Genomic DNA, 21,867 nt, shown 5'->3' with positions numbered 1-21,867 from the left:
TATTACCTCTTTTTGCTTCAAAACCGAAAGAATTTAGCTCCCTCCTCCCTTTACACATGTATTTCCTCCATCACCAGCACTTTAAGTGCTCTAATTTTAATAAGTATTGATGTTCATAATGCCTCCTTATGGTGAGTGAGTAATCATTACTTTACAGCTCAGGAAATACTTTGAGACAAAAGAATAGGTGTCTTGACACTTCAGCTTGTGCTGAGTTCTCCACAGACTTCCTCTGCCTCCCAGAGGCTGGTTATTTAACCATAGCCAGCAGTATGCAAACAGTTTGTAGCTGTGCATCTGACTAGATGCTTACTTCCACTGGGTTTCTATTTCAACTATTAGGGAAAATAAACAGTTTTACTCTGAGACTGATTTTTTTTTTTTTTCATTAAGCAGAAAATTGGCAGGAAACTATATTAGTTAGACCACACCACCCCTGCTTCAAGGCAGAAGGGAAACTGCACTTAGTGCAGCCTCAGCCACTGCTCAGGCAGACCCGATTCTAATTTTTCTCCTATCTCTGAATCTTTTCCGGTCTGTACTGAAATGCATTTTATACAGCAGAAGAAAGGTATGTTTCTTCTTTTTCTCTCATCTCAGCAAGCAACACAAAGAGACATCACCAGTGATCGGATAACAGAACTGAAAGGACACTACTTACACCAGCTATAAATAGCAGGAAAATGAGAACTTCCATCTGCTTTTATGAAATATCCTGTGTTCACTCTTTTTGCCTGCACTATAGCCAAGAGCATATCTTTCCATCCCATATGTAGCAGAGGAAATGTGGTGTCAATCAGCATCAACTAGCAATATTCTTAAGTACAAATACCCTCTTATTTCACAGAAATTTGCTTTTTTCTGGTGAAGCAAGACTATCACATAATTCAGCATTTCCTTTTGATAACATACAACTGTGTCCCAAGCTGGAGGCTGGACAATTACAAAATATCAGGGAATACACATAAATCATGATATCAAAATGTGATTTTTCTACTCTCTAATGCTTGCATTACCTGCTTGAATACTATAAATCCATTGGCTTCCATTGCACATACTTTCAGAATTATATCAAAACATAATCATAAATACCAGGGCTTTGCTACCTTAATTTCTGATATCTCCAGTTCACCTAACACATCTTCTCCATTCTCCCACCAACCCCACCCATGCACATCTCCTTACATTAAAAGAACATTGAGCTGTATCTAATATGCAGACTTAGGTATAGCTATGGTGAATTCTGATAGTAAAAATTTTTCATTACCGTATTATCTACAGGCATAAAGATTATTACTTTTGAGATAATAACCAAAGACTTGAATAGTAACTGCTATCTGCATCAACTAGCTAGCAGCTTTTGAGCAGAGTGTATGGGTTGACATACTGTATCAATATTGGAAGAGGGAGTCTTCTGTCATGGTACTAATTCAAGCTGTAGAAAAATGAATAGTGGACAAATATGTAGCTAAGGATCAGCACCACCCATTTTCAGACTTGCTAAAATATTTTACTATCATCTGACTTTGAATTATGACCAGAAACACAAATATATATGCAGTTGTGCAAAATCTGACTTAACATTTAAAATAATCACTATCCTGGGTTACTCGTTAATCTCATTAAAGGAGTTTAAATTAGAACTGATTGATGAATTATCCCATAGACTGTAAGGTTCGGTTAACAGGCTTCAGTACTTTCAACACAACCAGCTGAAACCCTTTTCCTGAACTTGACAGCCGCCTGCTGGCAAGCAAAAGAACAACCTGTATGACATAATACCAACCTGCTTCTGCTGTAATCAGTCAGATCCTTTTCATCGAATAGGGTATGAGTTACATTAATTTGAAACTGAGAAGGCTAACGATCCCCTGATTGTCCTGTCTTCCATACAACTGCAGGTCTTGACTTCTCGCCTCTAAGGGACTTAATTTCAGTGGTCAGTGGTTTAATTTCAGGTGTCCTTCCCTTGTTACTTTTAATCTGTGGTGGTTCCTCCTTTTCTCATGAGGAAGTTGATGTCCACGTTGCATAATACCACTGCACTGGCTTTGTGTGGCAAGGTTTTGGTAGCGGGGGGGGTTACAGGGGTGGCTTCTGTAAGAAGCTGCTGGAAGCTTCCCCTGTGTTCGAGAGAGAGCGAGCCCATACCAGCCGGCTCTAAGACGGACCTGCCGCCGGCCAAGGCCGAGCCAATCAGTGATAGTGGTAACGCCTCTGTGATAACATTTTTAAGAAGGAAAAAAAAGTTGGGATGGGGAAAACAGCCGCCGGAGAGAGGAGTGAGAACATGTAAGAGAAACAAGCCTGCGGACACCAAGGTCAGTGAAGAAGGAGGGGGAGGAGGTGCTCCAGGCACCGGAGCGAAGATTCCCCTGCAGCCCGTGGTGAAGACCCTGGTGAGGCAGGCTGTCCCCCTGCAGTCCAGGGAGGTCCACGGTGGGGCAGATATCCACCTGCAGCCCATGGTGAAGACCCTGGTGAGGCAGGCTGTCCCCCTGCAGTCCAGGGAGGTCCACGGTGGGGCAGATATCCACCTGCAGCCCATGGAGGACCCCACGCCGGAGCAGGTGGGTTCCCGAAGGAGGCTGTGACCCCGTGGGAACCCTGCGCTGGAGCAGGGTCCTGGCAGGACCTGCGGATCTGTGGAGAGAGGAGCCCACGGAGCAGGTTTTTCTGGCAGGACTTGTGACCCCGTGGGGGGCCCACGCTGGAGCAGTGTGCTCCTGAAGGACTGCACACCGTGGAAAGGACCCATGCTGGAGCAGCTCATGAAGAACTGCAGCCCGTGGGAATGGCCCACGTTGGAGAAGTTTGTGGAGAACTGGCTCCCGTGGGTGGGACCCCACGCTGGAGCAGGGGAAAGAGTGTGATGAGCCCTCCCCCTGAGGAGGTGAAGCGGCAGAAAATAACGTGTGATGACTGTAAACCCCATCCCTGTCCCCCTGTGCCGCTGGGGGGGGCCTGGTGGAGAAATGTGGGAGTGAAGTGTGCCCGGGAAGAAGGGAGGGGTGGAGGGAAGGTGTTCTGAGATTTCATTTTATTTCTCATTACCTTACTCTGGTTGATTTGTAATAAATTGAGTTACTTTTCCCCAAGCTGAGTCTGTTTTGCCCGTGACAGTAATTAGTGAATGATCTCTCCTGTCCTTATCTCGACCCACAAGCTTTTTGTTATATTTTTCTCTCCCCTGTCCAGTTGAGGATGGGGGAGTGATAGAACGGCTCTGGTGGACACCTGGCGTCCACCCAGGGCCAACCCAGCTAGCTCAGTCGGTAGAGCATGGGACTCTTAATCTCAGGGTCGTCGGTTCGAGCCCCACGTTGGGCACCAAAAAGGACTGAGGTAGGTTGAGTCTGGTTGGATGCCAGGTGCCCACCAAAGCCACTCTATCACTCCCTCTTCGCAGCTGGAGGGAGGTGGGGGAGAAAATATAACAAAAGGCTCGTGGTCAGTAATAGCAAAGGTTGCGTGCATGAAAACAAATTATGTTATTCTCTACTTCCCAGCAGCAGGCTCAGGAAGCAGGGCTTCAGAATGTGTAGTGGTTGCTCCGGAAGACAAAATGCCCCCCCTTCCGTCTCCCTTTACTTACCTTTTATATCTGAGCTGACGTCACCCCCCTTCCGTCTCCCTTTACTTAGCTTTTATATCTGAGCTGACGTCATATGGTATGGAATATCTGTTTGGTTAGTTCAGGTCAGCTGTCCTGGTTGTGTCCCCTCCCAAGATCTTGCCCTGCCCCAGCCTGCCATTGAGGGGGGGGCAAAAATGTTGGGGAGACAGCCTTGATGCTGTGCCAGCACTGCTCAGCAGTAGCCAAAACGCTGGTGTGCTATCAACACCTTTCTAGCTACTGATGCAGAGCACAGTGCTATGAGGGCTGCCATGGGGAGTATTAACTCCATCTCAGCCAGACCCAATACAACCACATTTAATTGGTGCATGAAAAAACTGCCAAAGGATCACAATCTGGAAGGAAACTCGAGTAATTCACACATCCAAGAAAACTCTCCCTCCCACTATTGATCACTTTAAAAGAGGAGGAATCAGTAAATAAATCAACAATAGAAATGAGAACACAGAATAGATATCCCACTAAGCAAATCAATTACCTTTCTATATCTCCCTCTTGTATTAATAAAGATAGCTACAACTCTGTTTATCATTCTTATTTGTTCCAAGTGAGATTCTGATCAGAGACTAACTGCAGAAATCTTCAAGTAATTCCAAAGAAACAAAAGCAAAAATAATCACTTGTTTAAGAAGGAATTTCATTTTTGTGATATTACATTTTTTGGAGCTCTAACTAAATTTGAAAACCAATGCCTGCTCTTTGGACTTAAAAGGCAGATCAAATCTAACAGGTAGCCAACTGAATCCTAGTAAGAGTCTTTACACATGCCCCCGCTTTGTCTTTTCATATTCTTCCCTTTGAGACAAGGCAAGATGCCAAGAGAAGAATATACACAATTTCTTAAGACTGGTTTTTTCCTTCCCTAACACACTCATCTTCTAGTAGCCAGGGTTTTTCCCTTTGGATTTACTGCTGCCTCAGGTACTCTCCTGATGTCCAGATCTCCTCAGTGGATGGATTTTTTTAAAATGAAATACACAGAACATGAGGGTTCGGTTGTGTTGCTACTACCTTTGTGTCTTTAACAGCTTGTCCACAAAGAAGTTATCATGCCACTATTTCCTATGACCTTTTTTTTCACACTAAAAAAAATGCACCATTTTCAGCACCAAGTAAAAAATTTCTCTGAATTTGAGGACTAAACTGCCCCTCTGGGTTGGAATATATACACCACTGAGGCAGGTTACAAAAATATATCCAAACACAGATACGTATGAAAAACCTATTTCAGCATTCAGAAGCTTTATATCCTATGTTCATAAAGGAGAAACTTTTAAAATATGCTATTGTAACACAGTCAATAGCAGAGATTTCATTTTAGGGCAAGGTCCAATTCTCAATCACTTTTTCACATGATTAAAGCAAAAACAGTTAAAGCAATCAATGAAATGCCCTCTCCCTCCAGGCTTGTCTGCAACTATAGTTCTTCCAGCAGGACTGTGTGATTCATGCCCTAGATCCTTTTCATCTATGAAGGGAAGCCAGGTCATCATTTTCCTGAGAGAAAAGTTTGAGGGGTGATTTTTGTCTCAGAATATCAACTAACACTTTTTAAATAAGCAAAATAACATTTTTCCACATTTTGGAAAAGATAACTCACTAACAGCAGCAACAGTTTAGCCCTGTGTTTCCACATCCTGCAGACAGAATAAATACCTTTTTCACATTCAGTCAAAAATTGCCCCTTTCATTTTAATGATACAATATATAAAGATAAACTAATATAATTTGTTTATAAAGCTTTAGTTTTCTTTAAATTTTATTTAGAACTATATATTTAAAAACAATTCTGTAAGCATCTCAAAAACAGAAATATTTTTGTAGAAACAAAAACATGATTGCTTCCAACAGTTTCAAGTTTCAAAACATTGTAACATACTGAAAACAAGAAAAGAACAAGTTATTCATAATTTAAGGGTAATGAGTTCAGCTGCATACAACTTACCCAGCAATCCCAGGCAATTAAATTACTACAGGTATAGAATACTCAACCATCAGAGAATGTGGAAGGTGTATGTAAGTGCATATCTAAGAAGTGACTGTCTTCAAGTTTTGAATTTTACCTGCCTGAAAAATAATTATCTATGCATGAAAAGTTGTACCAGTTAGCTGTTTGCATTACAGTAGAGAAAAAAAAGTCTTTATTGCTCACATTCCTCCTTCACCATACAGATCTTCTAACATTTTTAGAAGTGAAGTCTCCTTTACTGCAGGATGGGATGGTGAAGACTTTCAGATTTTTTGCACTACTAACACTGCCACTGCCCTGATAAATTTAGTTCTCTTCCATGGGTTACACTGCTGCCTGAGAAAATAAATTCATACCTGCAAGAAAAAGGTCACTGAATTTGACTTCTAATTCACCTGTGTTTTTTCTCTCTGTAGGCGACAGAATGAAACCTGAACACAACATTAATGAAACCAAGTCCTGGCCTATAACCAGCAACCCCAAGCACTGTGCTATTACAAATAAATGCTTTCATCTCCAACAATGACTTTTATAACAAGTCTGTTTGTTTTTCCAGTTACCTGCTCTCTAGATGAGTCACCTTTACATGAAGTCTGACATGAAGATAACATCTTTTTCCTCTAAACAGTGCACCACCTTTTAGTTCTGTAGCATGTGAATGTGTTAGCATGGACTGTTCAAATACCAACATTATTACACTGGGCAGTGTAACATTGCCTACGCATAATTAATGCTTGTACAATGCTTTGAAGATATAAAAGTTTATGATTACTGACTAGTAACAGTATTGAACTAATATAAAAACTGGACTAATTTCTACTGAAATGAGTGTGGAAATCATTCAAAGTTACACCATGCGATACTACTACTCCAACAACATTAGTTACCCTAGGTGGGGCTGAGGAAGAAGGGAAGAAATCAATGACTTCCTTTGAAACAAGAAAAAAAATCATCTCAAGTAATACAAAAATTAATGACATGAACATTCAGCCTTAAAATTAATTGTAGTCTTTACATGATTTCATATGCCTCTTATAAATCTTCACCCCAGATATGTAAAGCGTTGTAGCTGTTCACATTTAAAACTCGGTAAAAAGGAAACAGGTTGTAGCAAGCACCGTCAATCCTTACTTGAACATTTGGTTCAGGCTGTGGGATAGAAGTCTTCATGTTGTATTCCTGTAGTTGACATGACAATAAATCATGGCCATGAAGAATTAAAACCAAATGTCACCTTCCCCAACACATGCAGGAGCATCATCTGCTACATATTCTACCCTAGGTTATTCAAGTTTATCCTAGACTCATCCACCCAGCAAAACCCACACTTATTGGATTCATGAATGATTGACATATGGGATCTGGCATATCCAATTGGATTCACTGTCTAACCATTTTGCTGCAAAACCTCCACTCCCCAAGTCTTGGCTCAGTTGCATTATAGCACAGTACCACAGAAAAGAACAGCCTCCAATTCAAGCATTCACTGGATCTGTTTCTTTCCAGGAATGCACAGCTCTAGCATACTTGTTGCCCCATGTACTCAAGAACTGGGATAACTACTTCCAATGCCATTATTAAATTCTCAAAATTACTGATTCCTGTAGCTATGTTTGCATGGAACTAAAAATAAAAACACTAATTTCAATCAGGAAAAAACCAACATATTCAAGCTAAGCACAAACATCTTTTGAAAAGGAACCTATCATTCCTGATTGCCAGCGAATCTTAACTGGCCTATGTTAAGCCTCACTGACGCTCCTTTTCATCAGTGAGTTATACCCAGCATACCTAGGTCACAGATGGCACATTCATTGAGTAGACTTTTAGCAAGTCCAAGGGATCAAAGAGGTACTGTCTAATTTATCAGTAAGCAAAATCCATCTTAACACTGGCCAGTATCCCACTGATGTGCTCCCACTGTGTAAGCTGCAAAGTAAAACTTTTCCATCTTGGAGAGATTAATAGTGTAATACCAAAAGTAAATTTAACCACAGCATTCTTAACCTTTCATGTTACACTCTTCCTTCCACATTGTTTTGTGCATGATTTACACAAAATCACAATCCAACACTGGGAGACTAAAATGAGGTGTACATTTCAGAGCAAGGGTTTTGCTGTTCCACAACGATGATTGTCACTTTATGCCCTTGACTTGGCACTGTTTCAAAATTATGAAAAGATCAGCACAGGCATTGTTACACAGAGTCCTCCTTAATGGAGGTACTTTTACAAAACCTGAAGAGGACCATTTATAATTGTGGCTTTCAGAGACTTCTTCCATTCTTGCAGAAACTCCTTTCCAGTCTTTCAATACCAAACTCAACTAGCTACATTTAAGTAGTGAAATCCAAATACCATTTTAAGTATTTGATGTTTAGAATCCTTAAGACACTTCCTTTTAAAGTACCTCAGTGTGGTAAGTACAGTTATGTGCGTTATCCACAATGTCATGCAGACATACACTTTATTAAAGTAACAGAAAAGAAAGATTATGCAAGAAAGTCACTTAGTGAAAAGCACTCTGAAACAGACTATCAGAATAATTATGGAAAACCCACAGATAATCTCATCAATATTTAAGAAACAGACACATCCTTATACACGTTTCTTCTGAGACAAAGTAACAATACAGTTCACTAACCAAACTTTACACTCTATGTATCTGGTGTACCAAAAAATCAGTGGTACCACAAATGCAGAAATCTCTTGTCTTCACTGAACAGCTAGTGCATGGAAGCACAATAGGAAAGTAATAGAAAATTCTTAGTTTGTTGAAAGATCAGTGAAGATTCTCCCCCTGCAACTGCCAGAGTTTACTTTTCACACATGAGGTGGAATGGCTGAACAAGTAGTCTCTAAACAAACTATCTACATGAAACTAATTCAACAGGAGACTAACATATATTCTTATTTCCCCAGCATCTGCCTGTTGTCTTTCACTTTGTTAAACTGAAAGTATTTCAGTAGGTTATACCTGATCTACAGGGCTTTTGTCCAACTTTTCAAGTGAAGAAGGTCAGGTTATAAAAAATGCATATACACAAAATGCAATTCCCAAGAGGAAAGAGAGCAGGTCAAGCCCAGAAACATTGTCTGCAAGCATTAGCAACCCCAGTGAACAGCAATGCCATCCAACAGCACTCAGGTTGTAAAGACTTTGGTCACAAGAAGTGTTCAGTGGGTCAAAATAACAGCAGAGTTAAAGTAGTCTTAACTTTTTTCTTTATAAATGCAATGAAGACAGACTATTCATTAAATATAAAAGCAGTTTTATAAAAACACATCAGAATTTTATTGCTTGAAGAATACAGCATATGAAAAAGCACAAGAATGTCCAAAAGAAAGGTCACAAGGATCCAAACATATTACACCATACATACCAGATGCAGTAAAATGTTAACCTGAATTCTGCATCAGAAAAGAAAGGTGTAAAAATATACCTAATATTATTTAAAAGGAAAAGACTCATTTAAAATGGAAAGTGTGAAGGTGTTACAGTACGAATTAGAAAAGCCAACACTGCACATTAACATTGTATCACTAGACTAGATTTTCTACCTTTGGTACTTAAACCTTTACAGAAAACCACTTCCTTGGTCAAACCTTGCCTAACATATCTCATATAGTATCCACAAAAGGTTTTTTGTTTTGTTTTTCCTTTTTAAACTTAAACATTCAAACAAGCACTTTTCAGAGTTTTCACTGCATTAATGCATTTAAGGAAGCGTTCACATTTATTCAATATGTAACTTAATGTATCTCAAATTTAAATCAAAGTCACTATGTGACTGACATCTGAATATGTGCCAATTGTACCTTGTTCAGATCTTTATGTAAAAATGGGCACACCGTTTTCTGTTTGCGTCCTTATGTAAACAGACTGCTGCAGCCCTCAAGAATTCTAACTAGAGCAACTTGCTGAGGACATAAGTTAATAAAACAATCCATGTTGTTAGAGAGCTATGGGATCATCTACAGCAGCATGCAAGTGGCTTTTCTAGTCTGCTCAGATTAGTGTACCAGAAGATATGCCGGTATTACTTCAAGTAACACATTAAAACTCAGCAATGGACACTACTGTGCTTTATTTCAACACAAAGAACAGCTGCTCATCCATTTATCAACAGAATTTTCAAATCAACTATCAAAAGGACTACTACATAATTTCTGTTCCATGTATTGCTGATCACTCTTGGGGAATAGTTTATAAAAAACCTGGACTTACCTACAAACCAATCTGAATGAAGAAAATACTAACTTCCAACAAGGTATTTTAGTAATCCAGTGGCAATCTAGTCTGGAGAATGTTAGCATTATGCTGACAACAATGACTAATCAAGGTTAAATAAATTCCCTCTTTTATGGTAAGCATGCTCTTAGCTTCAGCTTTTGCATTCTTAGGCTTGAATACTTAATCATTCCCAGTTATATCAGTGGAACTAAAACAATCTTGTTTCATCAAGCTCCAGCTTTATATTTCAACAATATGAATAGATATGGACTACGAAATACCATCAACAACAGTTAACATTAAACTGGAGTGAAATAATAGAAGAGTAAGTTCTTCAAACCAGGCAGTCTTTGAAGTGAAATATTCAGTTAGGACTGTCAAAGGATGTCATAATAAAACCATGGGTTTCTTTTTTTCACCCCTATACAAAAAAATGACTGACTTTGTACAACTCCTATTAAACATACCTTTTCCTAGCTTGGTGAAAATGTATCATTTTCAAATTTTAACAAGTGTGGTATTTGAGCATATATAATATTTATTGCCACATACATCCTCATTTTAAAAAGAACCAAGAATTCAGACTCTTACTATGCTGAACTCCGCTTTTTTTCCCATTAACAGATTATACCTACTGTACCACTCCCCCAAAAAACAATTAAAAATTCTAAGTAAGATTTTATAGTTTAGTTAAAAGGGAAGAAATGCAAATGTGAATTTAGAACTTTTTGTATAAATCTCACTATATTTTATAAACTTGTTGTTTATTTTAACACTGTTTATTGATCAAATAAATGACGCACTGCTATCTAAAATTTCCATATACACCATTAAAAATCCAAAGTTGATATGATACTGAACCTTAAATCTTCAAGAGTTCAAAAAAAGACAGTTTATACATGTACAGCACACAACAGCAGACACCCCTAGAATACCAATTGCCAGTCCATGATGCATACAAACTTACAGGTAAGCATTCATTTCACTGTTTTCATTGTGCAGGAAAAATATTTCTTAGTAAAGACAAACTCAGCTGGTGAATTTCAGATATCATCTTCATCATCTTCATCCTGAGAGGATCCTGCCTGATTGGATGCACTGGCTGAGGCAGCAGCAAGCTGTGCTTGTTGAGCTGCTTGTTGCATCTGTAGCCATTCCTGCTGCGCCAGTTCTGCTTGCTGTTGTCTAGCCTAAAGACATGAGTTTAATTGTTAAGTCCATTCATAGCTTGTGAAGAATCTCTAGAGCACCTTATCTTTAAAAGCAGTTTTATCTGCACCTGCAGATTGCTCCTGTGTAATTTTTATTAATTGTACATATAAAAACACATCTAGAAGTACCTTCATTATTTGTACCAAGATGTTTACCTATATTTTCTCTTCCTCTGAAGAGGCCACCATTTGGAGGATTTACAGTTACAAAAACAAGAGGCAGGAGCTAGCGTACCTAAGTTCCATTGTAAGGATTGTCCTGAACCACTTCCTAATGGAAAAATTGAGGCAAAGCAATGAAAATTTTAGGCTTCAATTTCAAGGGATCTTCAATTTAATCACAGTTCAGAGATGCGAACAGCCCTACTTTGATTACAAATACTAAAACTTGCAATTATGAACTCATCCAATTGTACCACAAAGGCACATATTATTACAAAAACATAAAGAAAGCCATTATCTTACTTTGCTAAGCAATCTTTGGAAAACAGAGAAATGCAAGGTCTTCTCAAATTTAGGTATGCAGACTGAGGATGACTTTGCTACAGAAAGGTACAGCCCTTCACTGAAAGGTACAAGATGTTCCAACAAAACATTTCAAATAGTTCAACTGATGACCTCTGTGGTCAGTGAGCATGGTGCTTAGTTGCTGGCTGGGCTTAAACCACAACACCTCTGATTTTTCTGGCCAGGGTTTTCAGCTGGTTTTTCATCAACTACTGTTGATTTCAACAGGATACTAATCAATTGTGTTAAAGTTAAAACTTCAATTTCTATTTTGAGTGAACATCAGGAAAAAGTTCTGAGAATTAAACATCTTCAAACTTCTTTACTTTTCTACTTTTACAAGTCATCACTAAGACTGTAATGATTTCCTTTCTAATCCCATTGCACTCACTGAATTTTCCTATTTTTTTCCAAAGCATCAACAAATTTTATGGTTTTGCAAACTTCAAGATGCCAAAAGATGATGCTTTGGAAAATGATCAAAGCCAGTTTATCTACTCAGCGAAGTGAAAAAATGGGAGTCTTCCCTTCTTATAAGAAGTGTCACATTTCCTCAGTCTGTTTTAGCATTAAAAGAAAACAGTTTTACAGGGGTAGACATCTCTTCTCAATGAAGACTTTTCAGTGTTTCAAACTTCAAGTGGTCATGAAGTTACAAGGATTGGAAAACAATTTAAGACATTGTAAAGTTCTAAACAAAGCAAGACAGCAGCATCTGTTCACATAGGAGAGGCATAAATATTTATCACACACAAGATAACAACAGGGCTCCCTACTGACCCTGCTACAATTAAGTTTACTGTACACTCAACAAGGTGATACACATGCATGCACCAGGAATCAGAGGCTCAGCACTTTACACTGGATGGATTGTTTTGTCAGTGCTTACCCTCACTACCACATTTATAAAGGTATCACTTAGCCATTTCAAAAATGGAAAAAAAAAAAAAAGAAAAATTCCATTGAGTTGTATTGACTAAGAAGCTTTACAGGCACCTTAACTTACTTATTGCACAAATGAACTTTTGTGAGGAACCCTCAAAAAAAAACCCAAATCTGTTACGGCCCTTGTCTTGCACAGAAACTTACAGACATGCATGGACATTGGGCTAAGACATTCCCCTGACTTCAAATATTTACCATCAACCAAGCTATAGGCATCAAAAATTTGCAACATTAACAAGCAAGTATTTTAAAACTAGAGCAAGAAGTCAGCATTAGTGTCATGCTCTAGAATATTAACAAGATTAGCACAAGTAAATGAACATGCATTTGTGTAACTATTTTTAAGAATAATTACAGTACCTCCAACAGCATATCACAAGTAGTATTTTTGAAAAATGAGACTGCCATCTTTGAATCTATGCAAAGATTGTCCATATTACCAAAGATGATTCTGAAAATCGTTCATACAATCTTGTCAAACTTGCATGCATTGCCTTAATTTAGACATTAAGGCACAGTACTATAAAATTTAAAAAGAACATATCTCAAGGGGTCATTCCTTAGAGAAAGTGTAGTTTATGCAAGGTGGCTGTCCTGGTTTCAGCTGGGATAGAGTTAATTGTCTTCCTAGTAGCTGGTAGGTGCTATGTTTTGAGTTCAGTATGCAAAGAATGTTGATAACACTGATGTTTTCAGTTGTTGCTAAGTAATGTTTACTCTAAAGTCAAGGATTTTTCAGCTTCTCATGCCCAGCCAGTGAGAAAGCTGGAGGGGCACAAGAAGTTGGAACGGGACACAGCCAGGACAGCTGACCCAAACTGGTCAACAGGGTATTCCATACCATGGGACGTCACATCTAGTATAGAAACTGGGGGGAGTGGGGGCAGGGGATCACTGCTCAGGGACTAGCTGGGTGTCGGTCGGTGGGTGGTGAGCAATTGCACTGTGCATCACTTGTACATTCCAATCCTTTTATTATTGCTGTTGTCATTTTAATAGTATTATCATTATTAGTTTCTTTTTTCTGTTCTATTAAACCGTTCTTATCTCAACCCACGAGTTTTACTTCTTTTCCCAATTTTCTCCCCCATCCCACTGGGGGGAGTGAGTGAGCGGCTGTGTGGTGCTTAGTTGCTGGCTGGGGTTAAACCATGACAGTGGCCATGGTTTCAGCATTTTTTTTAATTTTTTTTTTTTTAAAAGTTACTCAGGAGCTAGTACTCCATTAACACACCTTATTTTTTGCTGCTTTTTTAGTTTGTATACTGTGCTAAGTTATTTGAACAAAACAGTAAGTAAAAAACAGGTATCAAACTGACCATCATTTGTAAATCTTACCCTTAATCCAGAAGCAGCCGTATTGGTCTTTCTAATGTTAGTACAGTGAAACAAAAGTTATGCACACATGAATTTATCACAACCAGTTCACTGCATGCTGACAATAGGTGCATGGTTTGCTGAAATTTTAAATGCCTTAAAATTCATCATGCAATTAATCCTAAAATAACTGGCATGCTGTAATATGAAAACCAACAGCTATTAATTGTTTCAGCAAGATACAAGTATAGAGAAGAGAAGGTTGCAGTAATCAGACATGGTAACACAAATGAATATGCATTTTCACCAGAGGAAATCAAGCAAATTGAGACAGTAAGACTCATGCCTTGGATAAAAGGAAAGAGAAATCCAGGATAATTTTCACATCGCTTAAGTTTAAACAATGGTCGTCTTGTCAAACTAAGAGAATAGTAGAGAAAAAGATGGTGTAGAAGGACAAATGAAATCAGCCTTTAGTCATTTAAACTTGGAGATGTTCACAAACTATCTGGGAAAGCAGGGAGGCGAGAAGGCTGGGAGGAAGGAGAATGTGTGTGTGCACGCACACAGTATTTGCAGGCAAATGCTTTTCCTATGCCTGAATTGCCTCTCTAAAAATTTATGCATGAATTCACTCAATTAGAGTCTTGCCAAGAGTAAAGGAAGATGAGAAAGGACAAATTAGAAGTTTTCAATGACTAAATATTTCTTTCAAAACCTAAGAAATAACATTTGTACGCTGATGGACAGAAACAGAAAAGGTATTTTCACTTTTTAATGCATCAAAACTGATAATTTCCTAGAACACCAGCTGTCATTCTTTTATTTCCTCAGCCAAGTAATTCTTGATGTATTCTCTACACTAGAATGCAAATACCTAAGTAGCAGCAAAAAACATGCTTTTTAAATCTAGAGCATAAAATTTGTTCATATACAAAGTCCTATACGTCAAATCACAGAAGTAACAAGTAGCAGCATCTTATTTGTTAACTTTACTTTCCCCAATTCAAACAGGCCAAACTCAATAGCATCTCAGATGCCACAGCAACTCACAAGGAAGGGGATACTTCTTGAGGTGTGCACATGTTTTTGTGGCACTAGATCTGCAGCATTAATTATTCCAGCCTCATCAGTACAAGTATTGCTTCACTTACTTTTGCAAATAATTCCTGTTGCTGCCTTAGAAGCTCTTCTTCCGGAATGCCAAGGTTCTCCAAGCGTGAACTGGCCTTTCTTCTCTTTAGTGCTACTGTTTTGCATTCTTGTAAGACTTCTTTTACTTCGCTGATATAGGAGCCAAATCCCAAACTTTCTAGTGCTAGAAAGAAAACACATTGTTTATCTTTTACAAAGCTTTTCATAATATATATCAATTTGTTTATTTTAAAGATAAAAAAAAAAGTAGTAAAAAGTTTGATCACTTTTCTATCATCTGGTGACCAAAATCTGTGTTCTTAAGAATATCTGACAGCTATTTTCCCTGTCTCTTCTCCCATACCATGGAAGAGCGCATGTTTTCAGGCTAGAAAAATTAAGATAAGTCAAGTACAACCAAAAAAGTCTGCACTTGGAGAGGATTCAGGGCTTTCAGATATATTTGGCTATAGACAGGCGTTATTCTTCAAAAGACATCTTTCTCCCATCTTCTACATATCAGAATCAGGCAAAATTTATACAACTGAGAAGTCCTTCCTATCTGAATCATTAACCTTTAATCTCTCTGGGATTCTATTTTTTCCAGTTTTGTTGCAAGTCTTCAGTAGAAGGTAAATTAGCGATCTGTAACAGCAAAAGTGATGCATGTAAAATGATTACAGATCCTTCATTAAGGCAGAAATAATTAATACTACCTTAGACCTACGAATTTTAGCTTTTGTCTTTTAATATCTAAATCCATATTTCAAGTGCCAGGAAGCTAAAAATGCATAGTTCACACATAACGTCACATAAAATTATGCATGAGCTCTTTTATTGATTTATTTCTCAACAGAAACCCTTTTATTTATCACCAAATGATAATGCATTCAGAAACTAAAAACTTGCACTTTTATCTGCCCAAAGCAATCTGAAATGCAGTTATATCCTGCAACAACAGTTTTTTTAAAAAATGCAAAAGTAACAGGAAGGATTATAAAAAACCCAGGTAGAGCATGTGACAAAAGGCACTGTTTCCTGATCACCATTTATTTCAATATGCTTCCACACATACATAAACCCCAAAGTGGAACCTATTACAGAATATGCTAGAAATATTACATAAACACCAATTATACTAGAAACAAGTCTCAGTTTAATAAAACACCTGCTTTATTTCCAGTATTTACACAAATCAGTTTTCTTTATGGAATGATAGTTGTTTTAACCTTTATCTTACTTTATTTCAATCTTATGTCACGAGCTATTCAAGAAATAGCACTAAAATAAACTGCACAACAGCAATCAACAACGTGTTATAAACAAGCTCTTAGTTACACTAACTCAGACTATATTCTAACATTAATTTTGTAAGCAACATTTTCCTACCCATAATTACGGCAGCATGCAATTGTATCATACACCTAAACAACCACCCAAAGGCATTCTGCAAGTTTTCAGCTTCCAATCCGTACTCAAGAAGACAATTAATACACTGCCTTCAATAGGGCACTACAGTGCAGCTGTCTAGTCATGCAGGACTACCATTCCTTTAACAGGTAACATTTGGCAAATGAATTTACATAATACCTATTTCTTAAGAAAAATAGTTAAAAGACAAACTGGTTTAGAGATAATCAAATTATTTCAGAAACAGGATGCCAGTTCAGCATCAGCCCACACACACACACTGGAAACACTTTCTTCAATTAGCCCACAGTTTCTACAAGAATTACCAAAAACCTTCGGAAACCTGTTTAATCCAACCTCAGCACATAGGAGACAAATCCACGTCTCATGGTCTAGAACTGGTTATCTAAGCAGCCTATAAATATTTAAGAACTCATTCAATTTTAAAATGTAAACAGTATATACAGTAAACAAAAGTCGTTTTGGTTTTTTTAACCAAAGTATAAAATTTTAGAAACTCTACAAGTCTAATATCACTAAGACAAACCATCATAGCAAAAACATAGGTGTTCACCAAAAGAACGTTCACAGTGATCAGGGTTGGCCACCTGCAGCATCAGAGTAAGAACAACTGCCCAATCCAAAGTCAACAGCAAGATGGGCTTTTACAGAAATTTTAAACGGCCCTTAAAAGAAAACAAATTAATGGAAAGAACTTAGTTATGTATTGAATGTAGCACACTAAAAAACACAAATATCCAAAAAAGAATATGTGATATAACCAAGACAGATTTGTACAATTGTTCAACATAATAAAGCTACGAAGAACCATATATGCACCATAGGTCTAGTGCATCAAAATTCTGCTGGCTGTGAAATGACTTAAGAAATTTACTATCTTCTGGAAACACATCAGAGCTTTACAGAACACATGCATGGAAGGAATACGAATCCCTTTATATCAGCACGGTGCTGATATGTGGGACAAGTGATTACTAGTTTAGCAGAGCTACTGTTCCACCAAAACTCAGAGTCCTATTTCTTGAGTCTGAAATCTACATGTCTACCCAGATTGCTGAAAACTTGGTACCTTACCAAGGTTAGAATGATCACACCAAATCTAAACAACTGAATCCCAAAACACAGCTTTTTTTTTCTTTTGGGGGGGGGGGGGGCAGGGATGACGACTTCTCTTAATTACAAACACCAAATCACAACTATCTTTTCCCCAGTCTCCTCCCACTCTTAAAGACTGCATGAAGGTGCAGATCTCTGATTAATCAGTTAAGCATAATTAGTTCTACATTTGTTTTTTATACAATCAGGTCATTCATTTCTGAGATTTTTAACTGTCTATGCTCCTTTGAAAGAAAAATAACTTCCAAAGTAAAATCCCAAACATTAACAGTTGTTTGGGTTTTTTTTAAACAGTAAATGCTAATGTAAACACTGTCAGTATCTTAACAGCCCATGAAAACAAGCTACAGGATTTGCCATCAATCCACAGCCTACCTTACTGCACAACAGTTCTATGTAGACCAAAGTAATCAAATTCATAAAAATGGTGATTTAACATCTCAACAATTTTGGAATTCAATGGAAGTTTAATTTCTCATAAAAAGCCTGCTTTGTCACAACTCACATAACTATCAAATGAGGCTATTTTCTGTTCCAGGACAGAAGGATATTCATTTGCTTATTAGAGTCTCAGACTCACAGCTGGGTTCCTGATGGTGGGATTCAACAATAAACATGGAGACTATCTCCACTTACGACTATTACATAGGCTTGATGCCTTTGGGTAGTCTCCAGGGAAGCTGCTTTGTGTTTTATTGCTTTATTTCCTTTCCCTATGCTGTTAACACTGTGCCAGTCAAGTGTGTTTGCTACCACACAATGAAACACGGCAGGGACTTTATTTATCTGAAGCACAACTCAGTGGTAGGGGGAAGAGTTCTAGCTCAGCACGTGACCACACAATCATTTTAACAGTACAGCAAAGGAAAGGGCATCTTAAACACCATTGCTACCGAACACGTAAGTACAGTGATGAAGTGCAGCTTCACATTACCTCTAATACAGTCACAATGGCAGGCTGTCACCAACCGCAAAGCATCTCTTTCCCCTTCCTCCTTGTCAGTGAAATACCATTCCTGCTCTTTGCTCCCAATCTAGTAACTTCTTGTTTACAGGAACAGTCAGATCAGCAAACTCCCCTGACAGAAAACCGTGTTCCCCCACTACACTCTCAGAAAGCCACAGGGTCAGTTGTATCAGCAATTGCTAGATCCAGATCTAAAGAGGGTACAGAAAGATTCTTCTTGGCAGCACCCTGTGTTTAGATTGGACCAGCTATGATGCTATGGCCTTTAGCCTCATTTTACTTCTAAATGAGCTGGTTTAAGCATTCAAAAGGAACAAGATATCTGGATGACTACAAACAATGTATTTCAATTACTTAATTTGTTAGCATCATTGTCACAGAGCTACATTAAGAGGCAGCCAAAATAGCAAGTATCTAGAATGTATGAAGACAGATGAAAATGCAGGAATACTATGCCTATATACACACAATCACTGCTTCCAAAATTAGCCATCTAAAGCCTCGTACCTCACAGAGGGATCATCTGCCAACTGACCAGCATCTGGAAGCAGCTAATAGCACATACACTTCCCTAAAGATAAGAACAGCAGAAAATCTAAGAACAACTCCTTCCCTCTCCAGAGCATTACAAAAATGAATACATCTCCAAAGTCTTCCTTTGCAATACTTGACTAAGAAGTACAGATCTAATTTGAAAATAATTTTTCCCAACTCTAAAATCTGGTAACACAAAGACATAGAACCCCGTGAAACACTTGGTTTGCGACCACCTGCTGACAATATCCACACACATGCACATTTTAGTTTAAATTTGTTTTCCAAAAAATGTAGACTAACCCTAGGGCAGCAACAGGTGAAATCTTTTCTGAGGACCACCACTACTGGGCAAAAAATACTTTCATACATGAATTCCTTATTATCCTCAACCTTAAAGATCATGTCTATTCCTGGGTTAATAACTGAGCTCAAACATTTTGGTGGTCATTTGAAGAAACCATCCATGTATTATGAAGCATCATACCCAAAGTACGCTTCCACTTGCAAGCACAAGTTTTACTCTTTACATCCTGAGCTGCTGTGATGCAGTTGTTTTGCTAAACTTCCAGGTTTACAGGTATTTTATTAATATTAAAGCTCATACACTCTACATATTTTCTTTTGCTGTTCATAATCCAGTCAAGTACTTGAAATTCTTCTGGTGAGCAAGCTGATACAGTCCAAAGGAATCAGTTGTTGGTTTTTTTTCTCGTTTCAAACAGAGGATCATTACCAAAAAACCACATTTTTAAAAAAATCTACGTTCATACCATCATAGTCCTGAAAATAGCTCTACCGCAAATGCTACTGTTAACATCTCTACCAGGCAACAGGATGAAGTACTCTTTCAGTTAAATGATCGGACTCCAAGGACAGCCCTAGAGGAATATTTCACTCTCTATAGGAACAAGAAAGGACAACTCTGGATTGATGCCTGGGGTCCACATACTCAATCATACATCTTTCATCATTCTCCGATTAGAAAGAGATTTAATAAATTCAGTATATTAATACATGCTGTAAAAGGAACCCACATAACCGTTCGAAAAAGCAGACCTCGTTCCACAGGTACGAAAAAGACGAATGGATTTAGTGACCTCACTCAAAGCATCACGGACATCTCCGAACCACAAAACGAGAGCTGGTCCTGAGCCCACTCAACAGTCGTCGTAACCACACAAAGACAAACCTTCCCTTGCAATGCGACCGACAAGCCGGACAGCACACGCTTTCCCTCCAGACCCTTAAAAGACCCCTGCCTTTTGTCTTTTACATAGCTTTGTCTTTTACAAGAAACCACAGAGAGAGTTCCGAGTCTCAGCGGGACAGGAGTGGCTCAAAGCCTGAATGACCCGTGGCGCACCGGGCAGAAGCGCACCGCCTCCGGAAGCTCACCTTGTATGACATGCTCCGGGGAGATGGTCTTCTTCTCCGATTTGTTGCAGATCTCGTTGGCCTCGGAGGAGATGAGGTGGATGAATTCAGTGCAGCAGTTTACCACCAGCTCCCGGGCATCGTTTGCCACGCGGACGTTGGGGAGCGTTTCTTTGATCATCTTGTTGATGGCAGCCCTGGGGATGGTGAGGTCGTCATCGTTGCCCGACGACGAGGCCATCCTGGCTGCCGCTGGCTCCCCGAGAGGCGCTCGGCTCCCGCGCTCACGGGCTCCCCCTCAGCTCCCGCGCGGGGCTCCAGCGCGCGGGGAACCGGCGAGGGGCGGGTGGTGCCGCGGGAGGCGACGCTGCGGGGGGGGGGGGGGGGGGGGGCGGCGCCGCCGATGGACGAGCGGGCCGGGCCGGGGGGCCGCTACCGGGCCGCCGGTGCGCGGGGCCGGGAAGGGCTGTGCGGGCTCAGGGCTCCCTCGGCCGCGGCGCCTGCCACTGCCGCCTCCACCACATCCTTCGGGCGCAGGCGCCGCCGCCTTATGAACGGCCTGAGGAAAGCCGAGCCGCTAAATTACCCGCGCGCAGTACGGCTCGGCTCGGCTCGGCCCCCTCCTCCCCCGGCGGCGGCGGCAGCAGCGGCGTCTGGCCCGACGGTGAGGGCGGCCGCGAGGCGGAAACGGGCTGACTACGGGCTCAACCTGCGAGGGACGTCGCTTCCGCCGGAAGCCGGAACAGCCTTCCGCCGCCTGGCCCCGCCCGCCCGGGGAGCGCCGGAAGGGCCGGCGGCGCGCGGCCCGTGAGGCGGCGCCACGTGCGGCCGGCGGCAGCGGCCGGGGCTCCGTCGCCCTCCCGCTGCCGGGCTGGGGCCTCTCCGCGGGTGGCCTCGGCCTGGCTGAGCCCGACGTCTCCTTCGAGAGCTGCTGTCCCCGCCCGGACTCCCCCAGCGCCGGCCCGGCCCCATCCTTCCCCTCGACGTCTGCAGCGGCCGGGGGTCTTACACCCGTGGCGGGCTCGTTGCCGAAGCAGGGCGAGTGGCCGGTGCTCGGCTCTTCATCTGCGGCTTATCCACGAGTTACAGTCATGGCTGGCCTCCCTCAGAATCCACCTATGAAGCTGTGTTTTCCGCTTTCATCCGCTCCACGAGCAGTAGTGTAAGGGTTGTGTGAAACAATTCACCAAACCACACAGGCTCCTGCGGAAGGCCCGTTAAAACCTGCGGTTGCGGTAGCTCCTCGCTTTTTTGCGCTGCAAAGGGAAAACACGATAAAACATTCCAGCCCCAGGCAGCAGGCCAGCGACAGCCACACCCAAGCGATAGCGGGATGCTCCAGCTGCAGCCCACGCTGCTGACAGACTGTCCAAGCTGAAACCCTGCACTGAGCCCTGACCCTCAACAGACAGCGATGGGGTCTCTGCCTGCACCTCAAGCTGTGGAGGTGTGAGTGGCCATGCTCCCTTCAGCCCTGGCAGCATTGTA

General features: G+C 40.5%; 1 protein-coding gene and 1 non-coding gene across 2 annotated transcripts; one reads left to right on the top strand and one right to left on the bottom strand.

Annotated features, from left to right (window-relative positions):
• The first annotated feature begins 3,257 nt into the window (after positions 1–3,257).
• On the top strand, positions 3,258–3,330 carry TRNAK-CUU (transfer RNA lysine (anticodon CUU)). The gene has a single exon. It is a non-coding gene; the product is annotated as a tRNA-Lys (tRNA).
• A 5,547-nt stretch (positions 3,331–8,877) lies between these two features.
• Positions 8,878–21,095, bottom strand: DR1 (down-regulator of transcription 1). The gene is made up of 3 exons (XM_069789258.1): positions 20,401–21,095; positions 14,975–15,138; positions 8,878–11,030 (listed from the first exon to the last, which is right to left on the bottom strand). Exons 1-3 carry the CDS (start codon positions 20,618–20,620, stop codon positions 10,884–10,886), a joined length of 531 nt encoding a protein of 176 aa, XP_069645359.1. The 5' UTR covers positions 20,621–21,095; the 3' UTR covers positions 8,878–10,883.
• Positions 21,096–21,867: the final 772 nt, after the last annotated feature.

Source organism: Haliaeetus albicilla, chromosome 8 (genome assembly GCF_947461875.1).
Source record: "Haliaeetus albicilla chromosome 8, bHalAlb1.1, whole genome shotgun sequence".
NCBI lineage: Eukaryota > Metazoa > Chordata > Aves > Accipitriformes > Accipitridae > Haliaeetus > Haliaeetus albicilla.
Note: the sequence above shows the minus strand (reverse complement) of the source record. Positions and strands in the feature narration are given on the sequence as shown.